This window comes from Lynx rufus, unplaced genomic scaffold (assembly GCF_022079265.1).
Source record: "Lynx rufus isolate CCGP_SWC_20201006 ecotype Redwood Valley unplaced genomic scaffold, mLynRuf1.p SCAF_11, whole genome shotgun sequence".
Classification (NCBI taxonomy): domain Eukaryota; kingdom Metazoa; phylum Chordata; class Mammalia; order Carnivora; family Felidae; genus Lynx; species Lynx rufus.
This window is the reverse complement of record NW_025814825.1, coordinates 26,666,381-26,688,080: the sequence shown is the minus strand read 5'-3', so window position 1 is coordinate 26,688,080 and position 21,700 is coordinate 26,666,381. Positions and strand designations below refer to the sequence as shown.

General features: G+C 53.3%; 1 protein-coding gene across 1 annotated transcript; it reads right to left on the bottom strand.

Moving 5' to 3' along the window:
* Positions 1-19,644: 19,644 nt before the first annotated feature.
* Positions 19,645-21,018, bottom strand: GPRIN2 (G protein regulated inducer of neurite outgrowth 2). The gene has a single exon (XM_047072776.1). The coding sequence runs from the start codon at positions 21,016-21,018 to the stop codon at positions 19,645-19,647; it is 1,374 nt and encodes a 457-aa protein (XP_046928732.1).
* Positions 21,019-21,700: the final 682 nt, after the last annotated feature.

Sequence of the window (21,700 nt, the reverse complement as noted above, 5' to 3'; positions counted from 1 at the left end):
AACTCAAAGTGGTCTAACAGACCCCATCCTTTATGTATATTATCTCCCTTAACTGTCACATCTTCACAAAGGGGGAACTGAAGCTGGAGAGAGCAAGTCGCTTGCCCAAGGACACCACTGTCAGAGGGATGTCTGGGATTGTGAATTGCTGCATTACTCCTCCCTCTTCCTGATGCAGATGCTGAGGACAGCAAGGGCGGGCGGGGGGGGGGGCGGGGGGGGGCTTCAAGTGGTGATGTGATACTCCTGCTGCAGCCTAAGGTCGGGTTCCCCTCCAGGTCCTGATGTTGATTCAAAACCTAGGACAACTAAAGAGGCCCTGGTCAGCCTCCTCTCCATCACGCCCTTCCAGTCCTGTGCCCCTCCCCTTCCCCAGCCCAGCCAGCAGTCACTAAAGCCACGTATCTCCATCCCTCCGCTTTGCTTGAGTCCCCTGTCTAGGCTGCCCTCCCCACGTATCTGCCTGGAGGACTCCTGGAGACACAACTTCTGTTTTCAGACTCCAGAGTGGGGAGGTAGATGCTACATGTGTGGCCTCCATCTGAGTTGGGATCCTGGTTCGGCCTCCATCCAGGGAATGCGGTCATGGTCATGTGACTTCACCTCTCTGAACCTCAACTGTTTCATCTGTAAAAGGAGCACAGCAAAAGCTCTCCTAAAGTGGTTTTTAAGCTGCTGCAAAGTGCTCTGCATTTGCTAAGAACTACTGGCATCTGCAAAGTCCTGAGTCAGGGTTAACAGCTTTGGTGAGCATTCATTGTTTGCGCACCCTCCCCCCATCCACCTGTGACTTCTTCGGAAATAGCAACCACGTTTGACTGACACTTGCGAGGCACACCCCAGATCTGCTCATTAAACAAATCAAGAAAGGCACGAATACATGATCAGAACTCTCTTTGCCAAACACATCACCAATGGAATCACTGACAGCTATGCCCTTGGGAAAACTGATAGCAATATGGTGAGTTTCATCAGGCATAGGAACAAGTAGGCGTTGCTTCCTTCTGTGCTTTGGTGGGTGAAGAAAAAACCAAGGCAGAGCAGGACAGTGAGGACCGCTCCAGTCCACAGCTCCCCGTCAGGAGCCCTTCCTTCTCTCCTGACTAGAACTTTGGGAGCGTGCACTCTGAGAAGGTTCCAGGCTTCTCCTCCTCCCCAGCTGCTCCAGAGTGACCAGGATCTGGGCTGACCCTCCCCCAGCTCCCACCTGTGGAGTTGTAACTGGCTCCCAACCAAGGTTGACTCTGAGGCGGGAGCATTGCCCAGGCTGTACCCTGACAGTCTCTGCCCTTGACCAAACTCTAGTCAGTCTCCCCTAAGCCCTCAGGGCCTGGACCTTGGCACGTGTCCTTCCGGCCTGCATTGCCCAGTTTCAGCCAAGAGCCTTGCCAAGTCAGCTCAGTGAGAATCCCCAACCCTTGATATCTGATCACCCTCAATATCTGATCAAATTCTTGCTGCCCCATGTTGCTATCTGCTCACCCTGGCCTGCCTTCAGCAGAATCCTGTCAGGTAGGTTTAGTGGAACCCCCATCCTCACCCCTAAGGCTTCCCCTCCATAACTTTCCATCCACTGATCCCCACCCTGCTCCTTGGCAGTAAATTCACTTGTCCATGCTGTATTTGCAAGTGAGCTCACTTCTATTTACTAAGTTCTCTTATCCCCAATTGCAATAGTTCATGAATCAAATCTATCTTTTTAACTGCTGTCCAGCTCTGGTTTTCTCTAACAGCCCCCACAAGCCCTGCCCAGGAGGTCCTTCTGACAAAAGCACAACTCCCTCCTGGCGTGGGACACCCAGCTTATGGCCAGGGCAACTACGTTCCACTGAGGACCCAGGTGAAGGCAGCCCTACCCTGCGTACCAGGCACCCTGGTTCTTGCAGAAGGGGCTGGCCTCTCCATCAGGACAACTGAGCCATGTTCCCTACTTATCCAGTCACAAGTGCCCAGAGCAACACCCTCTTAGTGGCCCGCCTCCCACTCTGGCCCCATCTCCCAGCATCCATCCCTCCCCCAGGTGCCCAACAGCCCACATGTGCCTCCTTTTCACCCACCAGCCCACACCACCAACATGCTGCACCCTCACTGGCCCCCAAGACTTTGCATTTTCTAGGCTGTTACTCTGAAACTCTCCTCAGCCTGTCCCTTCAGTCTGCAAGCCTCCGTCTCCTCCTAAAAGCTCCCTTTCATCAGCCAGATCGGGACCTGCTTTCTATGGGTCACAGCCTCCCTGGCATTGTCAGAGCAGAGACACATTTCAGTGTTCATCAGGTGAGACTTGTCACCTTGTCTTCCTCTCTGGAAGTCACCCATGGATTCAAACACCAGCAGCCTCCCTTTACCCCTGAGTGCCACAACTGTAGCCAGAGCACCGTGGAAAAGCCATAAAATATGTTTACACAGAGATTCCCTCTCTGCAATCTCAATAATCCTCTACATTCCCAGCCGGTGGGAGGTTGCCACAGCCCACAGGAGTCTGGACCTTCCTCTTAATCTTGGGGCTGTGACCATCACACCTGCTTCACCTAGGCATCCCACCTGAACAGGCCACCTGGATATCTCACCTAGACATCTCACCTGGGCTTGGCAGTCTTTTATGGAAAATGTTAGCCATTGCTGTCATTTGCAGGTGTCATTTGCATTGCATTGAAATGAGACCCCTTCTCATGCCTTCCATTTCTCTCTTCCCTCGTCTAAATGATTAACCTCACAAACCAAGTGCCAGCAGGCCCAACCCCAAGCTGGCAAGGTGCCCCCTTCTGTGTCCTCCCAAACCCTGTTCACACCACATATATCACTCCTGCGTGTGATCAGTCACGTGCACAGCTGCCCACAGCTGTGAGACCATGCCTGACTCACCCCCAATGTCTTCAGCACCATCCCAGGGCCCAGCCACCAGAGGCACCGACAAACAGCTTTAAATAAGTAAAAGAATAACTTGAATGAACTTTTGCATAGTGCATCCATGCTCCCAGGCCTGACAACATAAAAACTCAGGGCCTGTCCCTGTGGAAAAATATCCATCTCCAGAGCTGAAAGTTGTGGGAGTTTCCTGTTGCTGCTGTAATAAAATTGTCACAGACTTAATGGCTTAAAACAGCACAAGTCCATTATCTTACAGTTCTTGAGGTCAAAATCTAAGATGGGTCTGCAGGGCTGCACCTCCATGAGGGGCTTGGGGGCACCCCAAGTTTCCTTGCCTTTCTCGTATCCCCTGGCTCCTGGTCCCTGGACCCATCTTCAACCAAGCAATGCAGCATCTTCAAATCTCTGTTTCTCCCCCCTCTGTTTCTATCCTGGCATCTTCTCGCTCTGACCCTGACTCTCCTGCCTTCCTCTTGCAAAGACCCTGGTGATCACATTGGACCCATCGGGATCATCCAGGATAATCTCCCCATTGTAAGATCTTTCACTGAACCACATCTGCAAAGTCCCTTTGCCAGGCATGGGAGGGGACCCTTCACGGAGTCCGGGGCTTAGGAGATGAACACCTTCAGGGAGGCATTACTCAGCCTACCAGAAGTTCTGAGTCAGGAAGCCCTAAAGATGGCAAAGGAAGGTTGGCATGCTATCTTCTTGTGCTAGGAATGTCTTTGCATGGGGTTCCCTGCACCAGACTCTCCCCTCTGCCCCTACTCACCCACACGCTCCTAGGAGGGAATGGGGGAAAAAGCCCCAAGGGACTTCTACTTGGCAGGTGTGTTCATACGTGTTGCCCTCAAAACCACTGTCTGAAGAACCTGCCAGGAGCTCCCCTGACACCCCACCTGGCCCAACCTCAGCTGGCTTGCCTGAAACCAGCCCCCACGCACCCCAATAGGCCACCCATCAGCACCTGGCCTCCTCAGTGAACATCATACCCAAGAGTAGAAGAGGTACCAAAATGCCAAGCAAGCATGGGTGCCCTCATTAAGGACCTGCCCCACCCAACCCCACATAGGATGCCTGCCTCAACACCACAGTCCTGGGTTGTGCTTTCCAGCAGTCAGCATGGACTTCATTTTGCCCCCCCCCAGACCCCATCTTCTGGGTGTTCTGGGCCTGAGAGCATCCATCATGGCCTGAAAGCCCCACCTGCAAGGGGTGTTCTGGCCTGAACCTGCTTTCCTGGCTTCTGGGAGCCCAAAACCAAGCCTGGCCACACCCTAGGAATAGCAGAGTCTGGAGCCCACAGAGACAGAACTTTGCTGAAGCCCGAGAACTTGGCTTTGAACCCAGCTCTAACTGGCATGTCACCTTGGGCAACTTGCTGAAGCTTTGAGAGGTTCAGTGTCCCTTTATCTAAAATAGAAAAGCTGCTGCTTTCTGGGCACTTATCATGTCTCAGGACAGCAGTCTCATTATTGCTAATCTGCCACTGCCTTCTTCTTGAGCTCGGGTCCTGGGTTTTGGAGGATCCCTGAGCACAGAGAGCCCAGCCATGTAGGAAGAGCTGAAGAGAGAGACGAGAAGGGGGAAGGAAAGGAGGGATGGGGGCCACTGGGGTCTCTGACACAGAAACTTGATGGAGATTGGAGAGAAAGGACTTCACGTGGGTGGCAGAAGAGGGAGAAGAAATGGGCAAGTGGCAGGTGGTGAGGCAATTTCCATGGAGGGTGCGGCATAACCCACTCGGGCCCCTACAGCATCTTCAGCGAAGCCAAGATTTCTCACCAGTGCTTTGGAGAGAGGAGCTCCTTCTGGAGACTGTGAGGAGAGGAAGAAGCTGATGCAGAGCCAGGCAGAAACTGCCCAGGGAGACATGGGGACCATGCCGCACTGGCTCCTTAATGTATCCTCAGCCCCTAGGAGGTACATGCATTTAGACCTATTTTACAGAATGGCAGCTGAGGCTCACAGAGGCCCAGTGACTCATCCAGTTTTGCACAGCAGTTGCAGAAGTGGGGGAGGCAGGCAGGATCCAAGCCCAGGTCAATCGGGCTCCAAAGCCTATGTCCCCAGCCCTGCACGGTGCTGCCTGGCTGGACTGTTAGAAAAAATGTTTGTACAAACACATCTAGCAGGGCAGGTAAAAAGCTTGGGACCCAGGGATCCCTGCACCCAGCTCTGCCATTGCCTTGGGCCCCCACCTGCAGGTGTAAGGTCCCACCAGAATATATCCAGCCCTCAGGAGGCACCTCGGAGCCCCCAAACCATCAGACACAGGACACCAGGGCCAGGTTGGGGACAACGGATCCTACAGTAGCCAGGGGGCTGTTTCAGGGGGTTGCCACACTACACCTGGACCACATCCTGGGCTAGACCCTGGGGATGGAAGTGAATGCTTTGTGGGGAGAGACAGTCAGAAAACAGACAGTGACAAGAGGGCAAGAACCCGATTGAACTACAGGAGGGTAGGAAGCCCTTCCACGCAAGGTCACAGAAGAAACTCCACGGCAGTCCCTCCACCATTCCCTGAGAGAGGCAGCGGGAGCCCGTCAGGCAACATACTGACACAGGGGTGCTTGAGCCCCCCATTCCCCCCAGCCTTTGGGGAACTGGGGACTGGCCTCAAGAAGCCTTCATGTCAGCGGTGAGATGACCCGTCCCGGAGAGGAAGTCAGAGGCGCCAGCAGACTGAGAGAGAACCCTGGACTCTCAGTCTGGTAAGCCAGGGTTTACCGGTGCCAGGATCTCCAGGGAGATGGCTGAGCTCGACACGGCGTGGGCTCACAACCACTCCAATCACAGACCCCTGTGAACAGTCCCTGCCACCTCTATGTGCCAAGCATCAGGACCTACTCCTGCCCTCTGACCCCAGCACTCCCTCAGGCCTGGGCGTGGGACCCCAGATTTCAGCTGTGGGTGGGCTGGGCTCTTGCTGCCTGAGACCCCGCCTGGGCGGCCTCTTGGCTGCTGGCAGTGGTTCCACTGAAGCCCACAGGGGCCCCTTTGTCATGTCGACAGAAACACTGCCCGCCAACCTCTATCTTACCAGCAGAATCCTCCTCACCCACAGTCAGCTCTAACTGGGCCCCAGGACTCCATCCGAGGCGGCTGGAGTCACTGATCCACTTTCCTACCGAGACCCTAGCTCCCCGGGGAGCCAGCCCCTTCCTCGATGGTACCTGCCACCCCCATACCAAGGGCTGATCTTCCTGGCGGCCTGGTGCGGGCCCCGGCACCTCCACCTCAGGCTTGCTCCTTCTCCACCCCACTGCCAGAATGATCCTCCAAAGCCCAAACCTGACTGAGGTCCTACTTTTCTTCATAGTCTTCGGTGACTCCCCATGTCCATGGAATGAAGCCCGGCATTCAAGACACCCCTGATCTGGCCCCTATCTACCTCCAAAGCTTCGGCCTCCAGAAATTCCTTATTCCACCTCCCGCACCCTGGACCCACTAGACATCTCCCCGCTCCCTGGAATCCCCCGCATTGTCCGCACCTTTGCACATGCGATTCCTCAGCCTGGAATGTGTATTCTCCCCTCCCGACACACACCCCCAATCACCACCCATTCATTTTCTCTATGACCAACTCCCATTTATCTTTCAATGTCCTAGTCAAATGTCACCTCCTCTGAAACTTTCCCCAATAGCCTTAGAAATTTAGTGATTTTTCCCCCGCTCTGGGTTCCCACAGTACCCTGCTGGATTTACTGCTGTTGCAATGCTTTAGAGTACTGTTTCATTTTGTTTTCATTTCATCTCCTTCCTTACAAGACCTAAGACCTTCCCTGTCATATTACCAAAATATAGAGCATACTTGCTGAATGGATAAATGGAGAGCTGGGACAGATGGGACAGGATGGATGGTGGGGGATGGGTGGGTGGATGGGAGGACAGTCAATGATGGATGGTGGATGGAGATATAGATGAATGGATAGATGGATAATGGTAGTTAGATGGGGATGGGTTGTTAAGTGATGAAGGTATATAAATAAATGAATATCTGGATTGTGGTGAATGATGAAAAATGGATAGGTAGGAAGATGTATAGATGAATGATTAATGGATGGATTGTGAATAAATTAACATGTGGAGAGATAACGGATGGATGGATGGATGGATGGATGGATGGATGGATGGATGGATTATTGATGGATGGGAAGGTGGTGAATGATGGGTAATGGATATGCAAGTGGATGGATGAGAATATCCATGGATAAACTGAGTGGTTGGGAGAGAAAACAGCAATAACAAAGAGGGAGGAGACAACAGAGAAACTTTTGCTGGAGCCAGAGAATCCATCTATGGTTGCCAAGATCCCCAGGCTAAACGGAATGAAACTCGGCACTAAGGCTTGGTGTTAGACCAAACCCCACCTCGCAGCCAATAGTTCAGAAACTGACTGTAAGCATGCCGAGTACTCCCCAACACCTGTGAACAAAGTCAGAGAAGCTGCGCAAGACCTGTAGGTTGGAATGGTTTGTTTGTTTTGTTTTGTTTGGGATTACAAATCAGCTGGTAAGTGAATCCCAGCAGACAAGATTACATTGCCCATAACCCGACTAGGTCTGAAAGTGGGAGGTAGGGTGGGGGTGGAAATGACAAAAATGTCGGACCACAAATGCCCTGAGAAGCATGAGATTCCACGTTCGGTGGCCCAGGGGGATAGATGGTCCCTGGCGGCACCCCGTGGGACAGGGAGTAGCAGGCCTTGCCCAGGAGCAGTTCTGCAGGCCAGAGATGGCCGTGTAGGATGGCATGCCATAGCCCATGGGCTCAGAGAAGCTGCAGAGGGACAGAGGTGGCACTGAGGCTCTGCGGGGGCCACTACTCCTTGCACTTGGGAACTGGGGGTGGGACCATACCCCACGTGGAGTCTGCAATGCGATGACACAAGGCTCCGGGGAGGGCCCTGGGCTGGGATGGAGAGTGGAGGCAGGACGTAACTGGGAGAGATATAGACTATGGACAGAAGCCAACTGTCAGGAGAAGAAACTGGTTGTGGTGGGTGGTCACTCCCGGTCCTCGGTCCCCTCACTGTCACCCACCACTTTCCTCCCTTTGTGCCCCCTGGCCTCTGGGTGTCTCTCTCTGACTTCCCATCAGGTACGAGCTGAACTGTGTCCCCCAAATTCATTTGCTGAAGTCCTAGCCCCCAGTACCTCAGAATGCACCCTTCTATGGAGACAGGATCTTTACAGAGAAAATCAGGTTAAAGTGAGGTCATTAGGGTGGCTTCTAATCCAATTTGACTGGTGTCCTTACAAACGGGAAATCTGGGCTCAGAGACAGACATGCACAGAGGGAAGACGATGTGAGGACACAGGAAAAAGCCACCTACGAGCCAAGGAGAGAGGCCTGGAATAGATCCTTCCCTCCTGGTCCCCGGAACGAACCAGCCCAGCTGACACTTTGATCTTTAACCTCTCACCTCCAAAACTGTGAGACAGTTAGCGTCTGTTGTTTAAATCACTCAGTGTGTGGTGCTCAGTTACAGGAGCCCTAGCAGGGGGTACACCATCTCTCCGCGTCTGTCTCTTTGCTCTCTGTTCCTCGTTCTGTCTCTCCCTCATTGTCCTCCTTTAGGGTGGCTAACAATTTCAGGTTCCCAAGCCTATAGGGCTCTCCAGGCCATGGGTCTTGGAGGCGAAAACCAGGAAAACCGGGACAAATTAGCCATCCTTTCTCCTCCTCACCGTCTCTGTTTCTCCCTCTTTTTCCCTTTCTCTCTCTTCCTTCTCTCCAGTTCTCTTTCTCTCCCTGTCTCTCTGTGAGATCTGCCTTGTTCTATTAATGCCTCTCATAAACATTTGTTCTACACACAGTATCCAGGCCTGTGTGTGGTGTCTGGGATTATCAGTCAGGTGGGTGCACCTGGAAGGCAGCAAGCTGGCCAGGGCAGACGTCTTTATGCCCCGGTGACCATCGCGCTGCTCAAAGTGGGCAGGGCCCCCAGTATGCCTGGACGGCCAACCCAAATCCCTGCCCAGGACAGGCCTCCTTCACGCCGCAATTCGTAAAATGCTCTCCAATGCTGGTATTAGCAAACACTGTCCCCAGTTGAAGGTGACAAGATGTGCCTGGTATCTTAAGCTGCTGCCACTGTTTGCAAGGCATGAGCCTGACATACCAAAAAGTGTTTATTGAATGAATGGATGAATGGGTCCATTAGCTCACTGGATTAATTAAGAATATGGGAATCTGGGTACTTTTTTCTCAATTTAGCTGTGAACCTAAAATTGCTCTAAACATAAAGTCAATTAGAAGGCAAACAAAAATACTTGTAATACACGTAAAAGGAGCATGTTATTGATATACAAAGAGCTCTAATAAATCAATAAGGAAAAAAGAATCCAATGAAAATGGAAAGCAGATATGAATAGGCAAATCATAAGCAGACTCAAATTGTCAGTAAATATATGACATAATAATAATAATAATAATAATAATAATAATACCAAACATTTACTTAGCCCTTGTTTTGAGCTAGGAACTCTGCTAGCAATTTATATGTATGACACCATTAAATCCTGAAAACCAACTAATAAGGCTAGTACCATTACTGTCCCCATTTTACACATGAGGAAACTGAGGTTCAGAGAGGTACAGCAATTTGCCCAACATCACACAGCTTGAGAACACCGGAGAGGAATTCTCACCCAAGCAGCCTGGCTAAACACAACCTCACTCACAGTAAAGGAAGTGCCAATCAAAATAACCATTAAGATATTAGTTTTTCATTTATCAAATTAGCCAAAATATTAAAGTGTGGTAACATTCAAATTTGGCACAGGTATGAGAAAATAAGGATTTCCATGTGTTATTTGTACAATCTTTTTGGAGGACAGTTTGCCAATATCCATAGACATTTTGTATATACAATCTGATAAAAACTTCATCCAAAGATATTCTCACATATGGACACAAAACTATATATACAAGGAAATTTACTTTTCCATGGTTGTTATAAACACAAAAAATATGAGAAATGACATAAAGACCAGCAGAAGAGAACTGGAACAATATCAGTAATAATTCTTGTATTCCATGCAATACAATACACCCAAGAGAACGAAAGAGGTAGACTCTATTATATAGCAGTATTACCAGTAAGATGTATTAATATTCTTTCATTTTCTAAATGTCTTATTTATTTATTTTCAGAGAGAGACAGAGAGTGTGAACCAAGGAGGGACAGAGAGAGAAAGACACAGAAGCCGAAGCAGGCTCCAGGCTCTGAGCCATCAGCACGGAGCCCAATGCAGGGCTCAAGCCCACGAACCGTGAGATCATGATCTGAGCCAAAGTTGGATGCTCAACCGACCAAGCCCAGGCACTTCGCAAGATGCACTAATTTTTAAAATGAGTGCAGAATAGTATCAGAGTTGATCTCATTTGTATAAAATATTTAGAAGTCTGAGCTTGTGACTACAGAGGAAATCTGGAAGATTCACTGAAATTACAGCGGGAACTACAAAGAGGGGCGAGAGGCAGATCTTCACTGTGCCCTTTACACTATTTGAAATTCTTATCATGAACATATACTGTTTCAAAGCAAAAAGCCAAGGTCTGCATTGTTTGAAATTCTTATCATAAATATGTATTTCTTTCATTTTTAAAGAGTCAAATGAAAAGCCAGGCCTAGAGTCACACAGACTGGAGTTTGAATTCCAGCACTGTCAGTTGCTGGCATAAAACAGGGCAAGTTACTGGTCTTCTCCAAACCTCGGTTGTCGTTGTGAAGTGAAGTAATCATGAGCAGTGAAAAGATAATGTATGCAAAATATAGTCAGTGCTTCTGCCATTTGTTTAGTGTCAAACTGTGACAGCCTTCACTCATCTGCGAGCTATGAAAAGCTGACATTTTCAATCAGTTGACTATGTGCACCAATAACCTTTTGTGGCAGATTTTTGGTTTCTTCCTTCCCATCATAATGCGATATCTGGAGGTGCAGCAACCATTTTGTGACCATGAGGACAGCCCTCATTAATACTGTAAAGATGACGGAGCAGAATTAAGAGAAGAACCTGAATCCTTGATGTCTTCATTGAGCCACGGAGACTACTCTAAAAGTGACTCAGTCAACTCTGAAATGAAGTTAAGAATTAAGTGGGAAATTGTGGCGCCTGCGTGGGTCAGTCAGTTAAGCGTCCAATTCTTGATTTTGGCTCAGGTCATGATCTCATGTTTGTGGGTTCGAGCCCCAAATCAGGCTCTGTGCTGACAGTGTGCAGCCTGCTTGAGATTCTCTCTCTCTTTCTCTCTCTCTCTCTCTCTCTGCCCCTCCCCTCCCTCCAAATAAATAAATAAACTTAAAAAATTTAAGTGGGAAATTAAACATCCTAATTGTTCAGATACCTTTGGTTCATAATTCAGTTACATGCAGCCAAAAATGTCCTAAGGGAGATATCACCTTGGAGAGGTTGTGTGGGCATGGAATGAGATAGGAACACCTGCCTGGCACAGCCACTTCCCTTCTCTCCCTCCCACCCTCGTGCCACCAAAGAAGAGAAGCACCCCCCCCCCAACTCCCTCTTTTAGTCCCAGGCACACCTCTCAGCCACACTTCACATGTCAGGTTCTCTCTCCAACCTCTCTCTTGGCTCGCATGACCTCTAACATGTTCAGCTGGCCTTGGGGACCACAGGGAGTCAGTGAAGACAAGGAATAACAGGAATAAAGGCTCTCAGGACAGCCCCCACCACAACAAACTTTAGACCCCAGTCCCTCTCTGACAGTCAACTCCAGCTCAGAAACCCCCTTCTCAGCCCGCTGCCTCCCATCCTCCCTCCGCCAACAAAGTCAGTGACTCATGAGGGAAGACACAATCCTGGCTGTCTACACCTGCTCTCCCCAAGGCTCAGGAAGAGGACCCCCTTGGGGTGGGACCACCCCACATTTAAAGGCTCCAGGTAAATTTTAAGACAAAGGCAAGTCAAAGAAGGGTTATAAAAACACACCCAAGTTCAGGGTGGAATGACAAAGGGTCCCACATTCAGCCCCCTTGGGGAGTATAACTCACAATTGGAATCCAAAGCTTTGTAAAATGAGGCTGTATTCCCCTCAGGGCTTCGGGTGCCTCCCCACCTCCGCCTGGACTCCACTCCCTCCACCTTCTTCATCGCTATCCTCCCGTCGGAAATCTTCAGCCCCCGTAGTCCTGGAGCATCTGGAGGAGGAGAAGAGCCGGGAGCAGGGAGCAGGCATGGGGTGAGATGGCTGGAGGTAGCTTGAGGCTGCTGGGGAGGGGACAAAGTCATTGGTTCCCAGCCTGCGCCCCCAGGTGTCTCTGAAGGAGCGGCTCTGAGGCCACTAGGGGGCGACCGAGCTCCTCCCGCAGGCGGCACCTCTGGCTTTCCTTCCCCGCACTGGAGTCCTGGGGGGGGCTGGGTACCCAGGGGACCTAAAGCTCTAGGAGAGGAGGGTGCCAGGCAGGGACAAGGCACAAAATGTAAGGGGATGGCAAAAGGCTCGGTAATCAAGATAAATAATGTTTTAGTGAATACTTTAAAATCAGAATAAACGCAAAAAAATAAATGACAAAATACCAAAAAGCCAAATAAAGGCAGGATCCCACTTTGCACCTTCAGCAAGACTCAGGCAATGTTCCTGGTGCCTCCAGTAGTGCCCAGTTGCGTGTCCAAGCTCTCCTGAGCCCAGAGCCCTGCTGGTTCCTGCCCACTCCCTCCCCAGCCCAGGGGTGTGACCTGGTAGGAGTCTGAACCACACCCTGAGTTGCACCAGGGCAGAAGGGAGTTTAGGGGTTGGAAACTTCTCAGGAAACCCCTTCCCCTCTCCCTGAACTGCCTCAACTCTGAAGGGAAAGAAAATCAGACCGCATAGTCTTCCTCAAGGGACACAGGCTGGGCTTACAAAGGCCACAAAGACTGAATACAAAATGGCACCCTTGGCCAACACCTCCCTGGACCTTGACTGCTAACAATGAGAAGTGGACAGAGGGAGGGCAAAGCAGAAGGTTACAGGTAAGGGGCCAAGTGGACATGGGTGAGGAACTCCAGTCCTCCCCGGCAGGGCTCCAGCACCCCAAATTTAGTTCCACGATGAGTCACAGAAAATACCAGACCCAACCGAGGCTACCTACTTGGGCTTGCTCAGGCTTTCTCAGTGGGCATTTTCTTAGGTGCCTACTTGGTGTCAAAGACAGAAGTCTCGTCCCCCTGTCCCCAGCCCTGGCTCCTAGACACAAACCAGTCCCACACAGGAGAGAGGCACAGAGATGGGACAGCACGCTGTGTCCCCAGTGAGGCCCAGGACATGCCCCAATCTCCCAATCTAATTACAAGCCAAGCAAGAAGAGTCTTCAAGCACGAAAGAGGAGATGGCCTGCCTAAAACTAGCAGATGGAGACCACACATCCGGTGTGCCCCTCAGGTGACCTAACCAGCCAGGCGCCAATAAGGGCCACCAAAACTGAAGATTGATGGGATACCAAAGTTCCTCCACTTACCCAGCAGGACAACTGATTTCCCTTTTGGAGGCAAAAAGGATGGAAACTTGACAATGTGATCCCAGGTTAGCCCAAGGAGGCCTCCTTCTCTAGGGAGATGCTCAGAAGCTCTTTGGCACGCTCAGATGTTTTGGTTTTTACCGAGACAGAGAACAGACAGGTGGATAGGAAGAGCCCAGACTTGTGAAAAGCAGGAATGCTGAAACCCAGACCCAGCCATGGCTGGGGGAGAAGTGGCCACGAGAAGAGCAAGCATTGCAGCAGGAGGATTAGGGCAAGGCAGACCCTTGGCAGCAGGGGCAAGGACTGCGGGACAGTGAAGAGACACAGGCTTCTGGAGGGCACAGAGGACCAGATACAGAAGAGGAGAAGGGAAAGACTGAGATTAAAGAGAAACAGGGGTTGGGGAGAAAAACACCAAGAGCAGAGCCTTCCCACTGGGCCCTGTGTGGACATCCGGGGAGGCACTGCACTCCCATGACCACATTCTTGGGTGCCCGGTGTCTCTTCTCAGGAGTGTTTCAGAAATGGAAAGCTCCAGGCCAGGACAGACTGGGTGAAGCGTACATGGCTAAGAGCCACATACCTTAAAATGGGACACACTCACCAGCCCTGAGCCCCTCAGATGTGGACTGCCATGTTCGCTCAATTCCCACATTCCGTCCTATAAAGTGCGGCCATAAAACATGAATTCTAGGACACCCATTTGGGAGCACGTTTCAGGGTACAGACCTGCCTCCTTGCTGAGCTACCCCACGCTTGGAGAGGGAGAAATGACGAATGAGTCATGGAGGGTCACTACGGAAGGGAGCAAAGGCAATGTTTACCCAACTCTTGGAGCAAGAGAGTCAGACCCTACCTGTCCACCTCCAGTCCTAAAGGCCAATGCAACTCTGATTTGGTTTGGTTTCCCTTAACCAACATCAACTTTCCTGAGATATTTTTCATGGCTTATTATCTTTATGTAACCACAGCAACAGAACTAGCCCCATGTCTATCCATTAGAGAGACCTCCACCCAGCTTCAGAAAGACTCTTATCATAAAGGGTGAGCAGCCCCACGGAAAGGCCCATTGAAGAAGGTGCTAGATAGAGGCCAGCTGTGATGAGTGTCATGCTCCTCACAGCCACCCCCCAGGAACCTCGAGGTGAGCCCTGATGTGCCCGGGGCGGGGGGTGGGGGGATGAAAAGGAGGTGTGCCAGCACACAGTGGGGTGGCTTCCCATCTCCAAAAAGGTTACAAGGGAGAGTCTGTGAATCTTAGCTTGCTGCAGATCTCAAACTTCTAGAACAGCTTGTTAAACAGAAGTAAGATGTTAGAAAGGGAAGCAGCGATCACCAGAACCAGAACCGGCTATGTGGACAGCGAGGACTCCAGTCAAGCCCCTACCCCCCTTCCTTGTTTGTATGGGAGGGTCCCTGGGCCGGGACTTGGGTCAGAAGAGTGCTACTGATGTTGAAGACCCAGATTTGCACAAATTCACCTTAAACAGACTTGCCCATGATGACTGTTGATTCACAGGGACCTGGGGACCAGTGCTGACCTACAAGATGACTCAGTGACAGGCCGTGGGCTCTGTGTGGCCCTGCTCTGCCTGACAAGTTGGTTGGAAACTGATAAAGGACTAGTCATAGCTTCAGATGACCAAACTAGGCCAGGCCAGAACGACAACCAAGAAGGAATTTAGCATCGGCAAACGTAAAGCTCTGCAGTTGAGTGACCAAGGTCACTCAGCATGAACACAAAGGAGACAACTGTTTCCGAGCTGCTCACAGAGAGAAGTTCTGGGCACTCTGCAGGCTGTGGACTCCATACACGTCTACTGGGTGAGAGGGCTGCTCAGGGCATGAGTGCAACCGTTGATGAGTGTGCCCCCCAGACCCCACAGATGCCCTTGGTTTCTGTGCACACCTCCCCTGGGATAAGGGGCCTACAACGCCATGCAGAGACCTTCCCCAGGGCTCCTGGAGCCTCATAGCCTGCCTGCCACAGCCAGGATGCCTGGAACTACCCACACACATGCACAGACCCCTGGCCCCCATGGCAGGCATGCCCCAGGTCTCCCCTACGGGACCAAGGCCAGGACTTTACCTGAAATCACACCCTTCTTGACTTGCACTCCCCACTCCCTTTTCCTTAGTCAATCCAGAATCCTCATCCTAGCATGAGCTTCTGGGAGCCCAGCCCCAGACTAGCCTCCTCAGCATGGCTCCAGGAACCACAATTTCAGAAAGCCAAGGCCAGAGTACATGTGACCTAAGCAGGGTATGAAGCACAGGGTAAAGGACCTTGAAGGAGGCTCTAAATGAGGAATGGCCAAGATGGGATGTGGACCTTGATCAGAGCCAAGTTGGCCAGGCAAGAGCTAGCCCCTGACTGTGGCCATGGAGGTAGGCCAAAGGAACACTGGCACACGTGGTGAATGCCAGCTCGGTGCCAAGCGCTTTACGTGGGTTATTCCATGTAATCCTCAGAGCAAGCCAAAGAAGGAGGCACAATTATCATATCATCGTGAGGAAGTCGAGGATCAGTGAGGTCAGTAACTTGCCCAACATGGCTACAGGTGAGATCCGGGATTCAAACTCAAATTTTAGACCACTAAACTGTAGTGCCCACCCTCCCCCACAATGCCCAAAGTGTCAGGATCTGCACTGGGAAGGCCCTTTGCACCTGTCAAATAAGAATCCAACACTTCTGGGGACAGAGACCCAATCCAGCTGACATAGGAGGTGATGTCACAGTGGGACAGGCCCATTCTCTGCTTTTCCAGCCCCACCCCGTATACACATCGTGACCTCAGGCGGGTAGTAGCCTATACTCTGGGAGCAACGCCTTCTCCCTTAGGGTGGACTAGTGATTCCCTGTGAAGGTATCAGCAGCCTGGGGCTTGACAAAAGATGCCTGCTCTGTGACCTGGCCATGCCCAGAGGTGATAAGCTCCCGGAAGCCGGGCTTCAGCTGTTGGGGGCCCGGAAGGCTGCCAGAAAGGAGAGAACAGTGGACAGAAGGGAGGAGTCCCTGGAGAAGAAAGAGGGGGGCTGCTGCCTGGACACGGAAGCTCAGAATCTAGGGCGGATGTTCTGAAGGACAAAATCTGTCAGAAAAAAACAAGACCAGCCAGGACCATCGACCCTTCCCTAGCAAAGCTCTGACCTCCAATACTTTATTCTAAATTCAAAACAAAACAAATGTACAAATAATGAAATCCATCACCTGCCAGAGCAGGGCCTGAAGGGGACCCAGAAAGTCTGGTCAGAAATCTGGAATCTGAAGGGAGATCTGTAAACTAAGCTGGTGGCCATGTCTTGAGACCCTAAACCACTGCTGGTCAGGCCCAGCCAGGGAGGGGCCACAGCAAGGGGATGGGGGCCGGGGTTCGTTCTCCAGGTCAAACTCAGATTTAAGCTGCAGCCAGTCCAGGTGGACCCACTGGCGAGGCTGTGCAGTCTGGCTAGTGGGGCCACGGCCAGGGCAGCAAGCTTAACCAGGAAGTTACGATGGGGTCCCCAGCCATGCACAGCCCCAAGGCTGGACACAGGCCAGACTGGATTCCAGCACCACCTTGCAAACGTTTATCTTGGTCACGATGAGTTGGGTGGAAGGACTGGCTAGGCCTTCCCACTTGGGGCCCAGCCCAGCCTGCCATCCTGGCACACCAGGTACAGCCAGGAAGGGGTACTGATTGGCACACAGCAGCCAAACAGAGAATGAACTCAAGGGAATTTGCATGTGACAGAGAAAGTCTCTAAGGGTTTCAGCCAAATATCCTGGCATGTGGCCCTTCACCTGCCTCTCCTCGTCCCAGGTAGTGGCCTCACCTCCTTTTGCTCAAACTGGAAACCAGCCTCCTAAAACTCTTCCTCCTTTCTGAAGCCACTGCAGGCCCTGTGTGCACCCGTGTGTGCATGTGTGTGTGCATGTATGTGCATGAATGCCCAACCCCCAGCTCCCTTTCCATCTCCCCGACAGGCCCCTCCTTGGCTCGCACACCCATATCCCCCTGGGCCCCAGCCTCCCACCTCTCCCACACTAATCTCTCCAATGGCAGCCAAAGGGATGTTTCCAAAACGAAATCTGGCCCCATCACCCTTTCCGCAGCTCCCCGAAGTCTGCTTCCTTAGTCACACAGGGATCCTCACCACGGGGACCCCTTGCCAGCCTCCCAACCCAACAAACACCCCAACCCAACGTGCATTGCGGTGACTCACCACGGCGCAGGCAGGACAGGGGCCTCCATGCCTCTGACCAGGCTGTCCTGTCTGCCTGGTACGCCCCTTCCCACTGCCACCTGTCTAGCCTCACTGTGTCAAGACCCCGCTCAGTTGTGGCCTTGTGCGCTGGTGCCCTCCCCACTCCATTTCATCACCTGTCACCTCATGGCCCCACAGCTGGGGCTCCCAGAGCCCTGGTGCAGCGCCAGGCACGTGGGCAGCCTGGTACACACGTGTCATCGCCCAGAGTGTGATGGGCCTGCCTCGCAGAACACCCAGAGGCACAGACGCGCTGCGCAGTAGCCAGAGCCTACGCGTGCGTGAAAACCTGCTTGTGCACATTTTCACCTTTCACCACGCCAAACCCCTCTGCCCCAGCCCCACCCTCAGAAGCAGTTCTGATGTGCTGTCATTTTTTTTTAAAGCAGAGTGGGAAGGGTGCGTTTGGGGGTAAGAAAGCCCCACCTCAGGGCCATGGGAGGCATTCAGACCTCATGCATGCCTTCCTCACCTTGTTCCTTTGGCCCGTTAGAATGCCAGCCCTGCTTTCCAACCCGCTTTTGGAGGAGTTATTTCCACCACAGTGAGTACAGGGTCCTTGAGGTGGGGAAAACTAAGCCAGCTGCCAGGTCCCAGGTTCCTAAGTGCAGGAGGCCCAGGAACAGGGTCAGGTCACGGGCAGGGCTGCACATGGGCCCTTACTCCACCCTCCCAAGCCAGGGGACCCTGAGCAGCACACTGACCTGGCTCCCTCTTCAGGGCAGGCTGGCGGATTGTCCCAGGAGCTTAGGATCTTCAGCGCTAAGCCCCAGGATGAGAACACAGGCCCACTCCCAAACTCCACAGGTCTTGGGAGGTCCTTGGGCAATGAAGCCAGGCTGTGCCAAGCCTGTGCCCTGGGTTCCTCACAGCATGACCCCAGCCCCTCGTTCCTGTCCCACATCAGCTCACATGGGCAGGGCTGGGAGGACAGGCTCACAGGCCTCCCAGCTCCCCACGACCTCACAGCTCTGGCCATTTCCCACCAGGTGAAAAACCCCACCCCAGGCTCCTTCCCTCCTCCTATCCATTTCTGCCTTCTCTCCTTCCAAGAACCACACTGGCCGGGAATAAGTCCTTAAGCCAAAGGAATGAGGTGATAATGGTGTCATTTCAGGCACTGCAACGTATTTGGGGACAAGTGACCACGTTTTCTCCCCTTCCTGAGGCCAGCCCCTGACCCGATGACCAACAAGGAGGGCTGGCTCTTAGCAGCAGCCCCGGGCCCTTCTGGGATGCCCGGTGCCCTGGTACGGATGTAGACCCCGCCTCCCCAACCCTCTCAGCTCAGTGAGGGTGCAGACAGCCCATCTCATTCCCCAAGGATTCCACAGAACCTAGCACAGGATACAGACTCAATAAATCCTTCTGGTTCATGACTACACTGCACTGACCACCAATGTGCTGGGGGAAAGCAGCCCAGGCTTCAGCCAGCCCTGGCTCTGAATCTCGGCCCACCACCTCCAGCAGTCCAACGGGCATGTCAGCCACGGCCTTGCCAAATGCCTGTGGTTTCACCCATAAATCGGGGCAAAGAGGCAAAGACTCAACAAGGGAAGGTGACAAGCACAGTGTGCGGCACATAGGAGGTCTTAAACAGTGTCGGTGGCCATCCCCAAAGACCCAGCCAGTCCCTGTGTCACGTGGGGCCCCAACTTTCATGTCAGGAATTGGTTGTATCTGAGCCCTGCTTTAAACTACAGCCACCAAGAGTCCCAGGGGAAATCATGGCAGAGTTCTGAGGAGACACTAAACAGAACGTCGAGAATTTTTACAGAAAAATCAGGATCTCCCTTACGCACAGTGCTGAAAGTCTGTCCCAAAGTTCAGAGCCTGGATGTGCAGGGATGTGGCTCTCAGGAATGAAGCCCTTAAAAACCAGCCCAGCTGCAAGGAGAAGGAAGTCCCCAGGCTGCAGTCCTGTGCCCTGCAGTCAGCCAACAGCAGAGACACATCCACGGCTGCCAGGAGGTCCAAGGAGCCCGGGGCCCCCACTGTCCCTGGCCTGGGGCTGAGTCCACGGGCCCAGGATAGCTCTGAGGGCCACAGCTCCTCACTCGGGAGCTGCACTGGAGCAGCCGCAGCAGCTGGGGCGCCTCAAGGACTGCATGACAGCACGCAGAGGCCCCCTCCGGCCCTCTGCAGACATGCTGTCCTCGCTGGTGGGTGCCCGCTGCAGCTGCTCAAACTGCATCTCCAGATGCTTCTGGATGGCCACGCCAAGTACCTCAGGGTCCACTGCAGCTCCATACACCTCCCAGGTCATGCCCTCAGCATCCCATCGCACATCCCGCACAGGGGATGGTGCCTCCTCCAGGTCGGACCCCAGAGTTACCTCCGGGAATGTGTGCAGGGCCACGGGGGCTTCCAGGGGTGGGCTGGTGGCCACAGCCTTGCAAACCGCCATGGGGGCTGCCTGTACACCAGCATCCTGGGCTGACAGAGAGGATGCCAACACGGGGGCCAAGTCACTGGCTGAGGTCATGGTCCATACATCCTTGGTCCTGGTACCAGGCTCCGTGACCAACCCGGTGGGACCCCAAGGGTGGGCACAGCAGTGGGAATGCCCAGGGAGCCCCCCAGGCAACCTGCACTGGAACCTCACCCCATGCTGAGCCTGCAGCCCAGACTCACTTACCGATGCCACTAGTTTGGGAAAGGTCAGGATCCCCGGGGCTGGCAGGGCATGACAGCAGCCACCGGTCCCCACCTCTCTCACATTGCAGAGGAGAGTTGCTGGGGACAGGGCATGGCAGGAGGTCGTGGCTGGCTGCCCGGTGGCTTTGGGCCCAGCCTGGGGGCTGCTGCTGTGGGTGGTTGTCCCTCCCAGGTCTAGTGGCGCCACCCACACCTGACTGTCTCCCAGTGTCCAGGCTGAGTTCGAAGTCCCTTCCTCTGGAGCCAGGTCCCTCTCTAGGCCTGCAGGGGCCCGGCCTCCCTGGCCAGAAGTACTACTGGGCTGCAGCTGAGCCCTGTGGACCGGTGAGCTGCCAAGGGCCGAGCAGCTGAGGCTGGCTTTATGGGCACCACTGTGGCCCCGGGTCTGGGTGCTGCGCACCAGGTCCGAGTGGCTCCTCTGCATGGCAGCGGCACCGGGGGCCCTCAGGCGACCCAGGTCACCACCACCCACGGTAGACACATTGCCCACAGTGCTGCTCCGCCAGTGGCCCACAGCACGGGGCCGGGGCCGGGGGCTGGAGGCCTGCGTCTGCTCCGTGCTCTCAGCGTGGTGCTCCTCTTCCTCCAGGACCTGCGGACTGGCGCTGGCCTCGCCTGGCTGGGCCTGCCATACAGTGCTGCTGGCGCTCTTGCGGAGCTCTGGTCTCTGCCCCTGGCCTTCCAACAGGCTGGAAGAGCTCCGGGACAGGGGCTGCGGGCAGGGACTCCGGGGTGGCCGGGCACCCTGGTCAGGGTGGCTGGTGCTCATGATGCCTGCAGGAGAGAGAGAGAGGGAAGGGAGTTGAATGGACTCCGCTCTGGGCTCACACGGTACAAGGCACACAGCAGGGCATAGCTTCAGCGCTAGCCTGGATGATGGCTCGGAGCCAGGAGCCAAACAGTGACAGGACACCAGACACTCCAAATCAAGATTATCACACATCATACACAATATGACACTGCAAATATCTAATAACCGGTACCAAGTGATTAGAACCAGCCCTAGGGTAGGGTCCTGGATTATGTGGAGGGAGGAGAATCCAGGGGAGAGGCCAAGGCTGCCAGGACACTGGGGGCGGGAGCTTTGGGACAATAACTCTTAGTCAACCAGCACAGGAGTATCGCAGTATTTTAATAACCAGTAAAGCTTGACTGGCAAATACTAGCTGGGTTCCTCCCAGAACTGTCCGTATCCATCTTGCTTTGGACTGGGGCCTCCCGGGTACAGAGTTGTCATTCAAAAGAGGTTTGTGAGATAAATGAACAATGAATAGAGGGCACACAGAGGACATGCCCTGGGTTCTCCCCTGGCCCCCTCCCCACCCTCTCAGGCCTAGCCTGGTTGGGCGATCATGTCTCTGGGACTCAGTCTTGGCAGCTGTGAAGGGGAAGGGGTTTTCTGACTCCCTTGTCTGGCTCCAGGGTAGGGAGAGACCCCACGCACCAGCCCT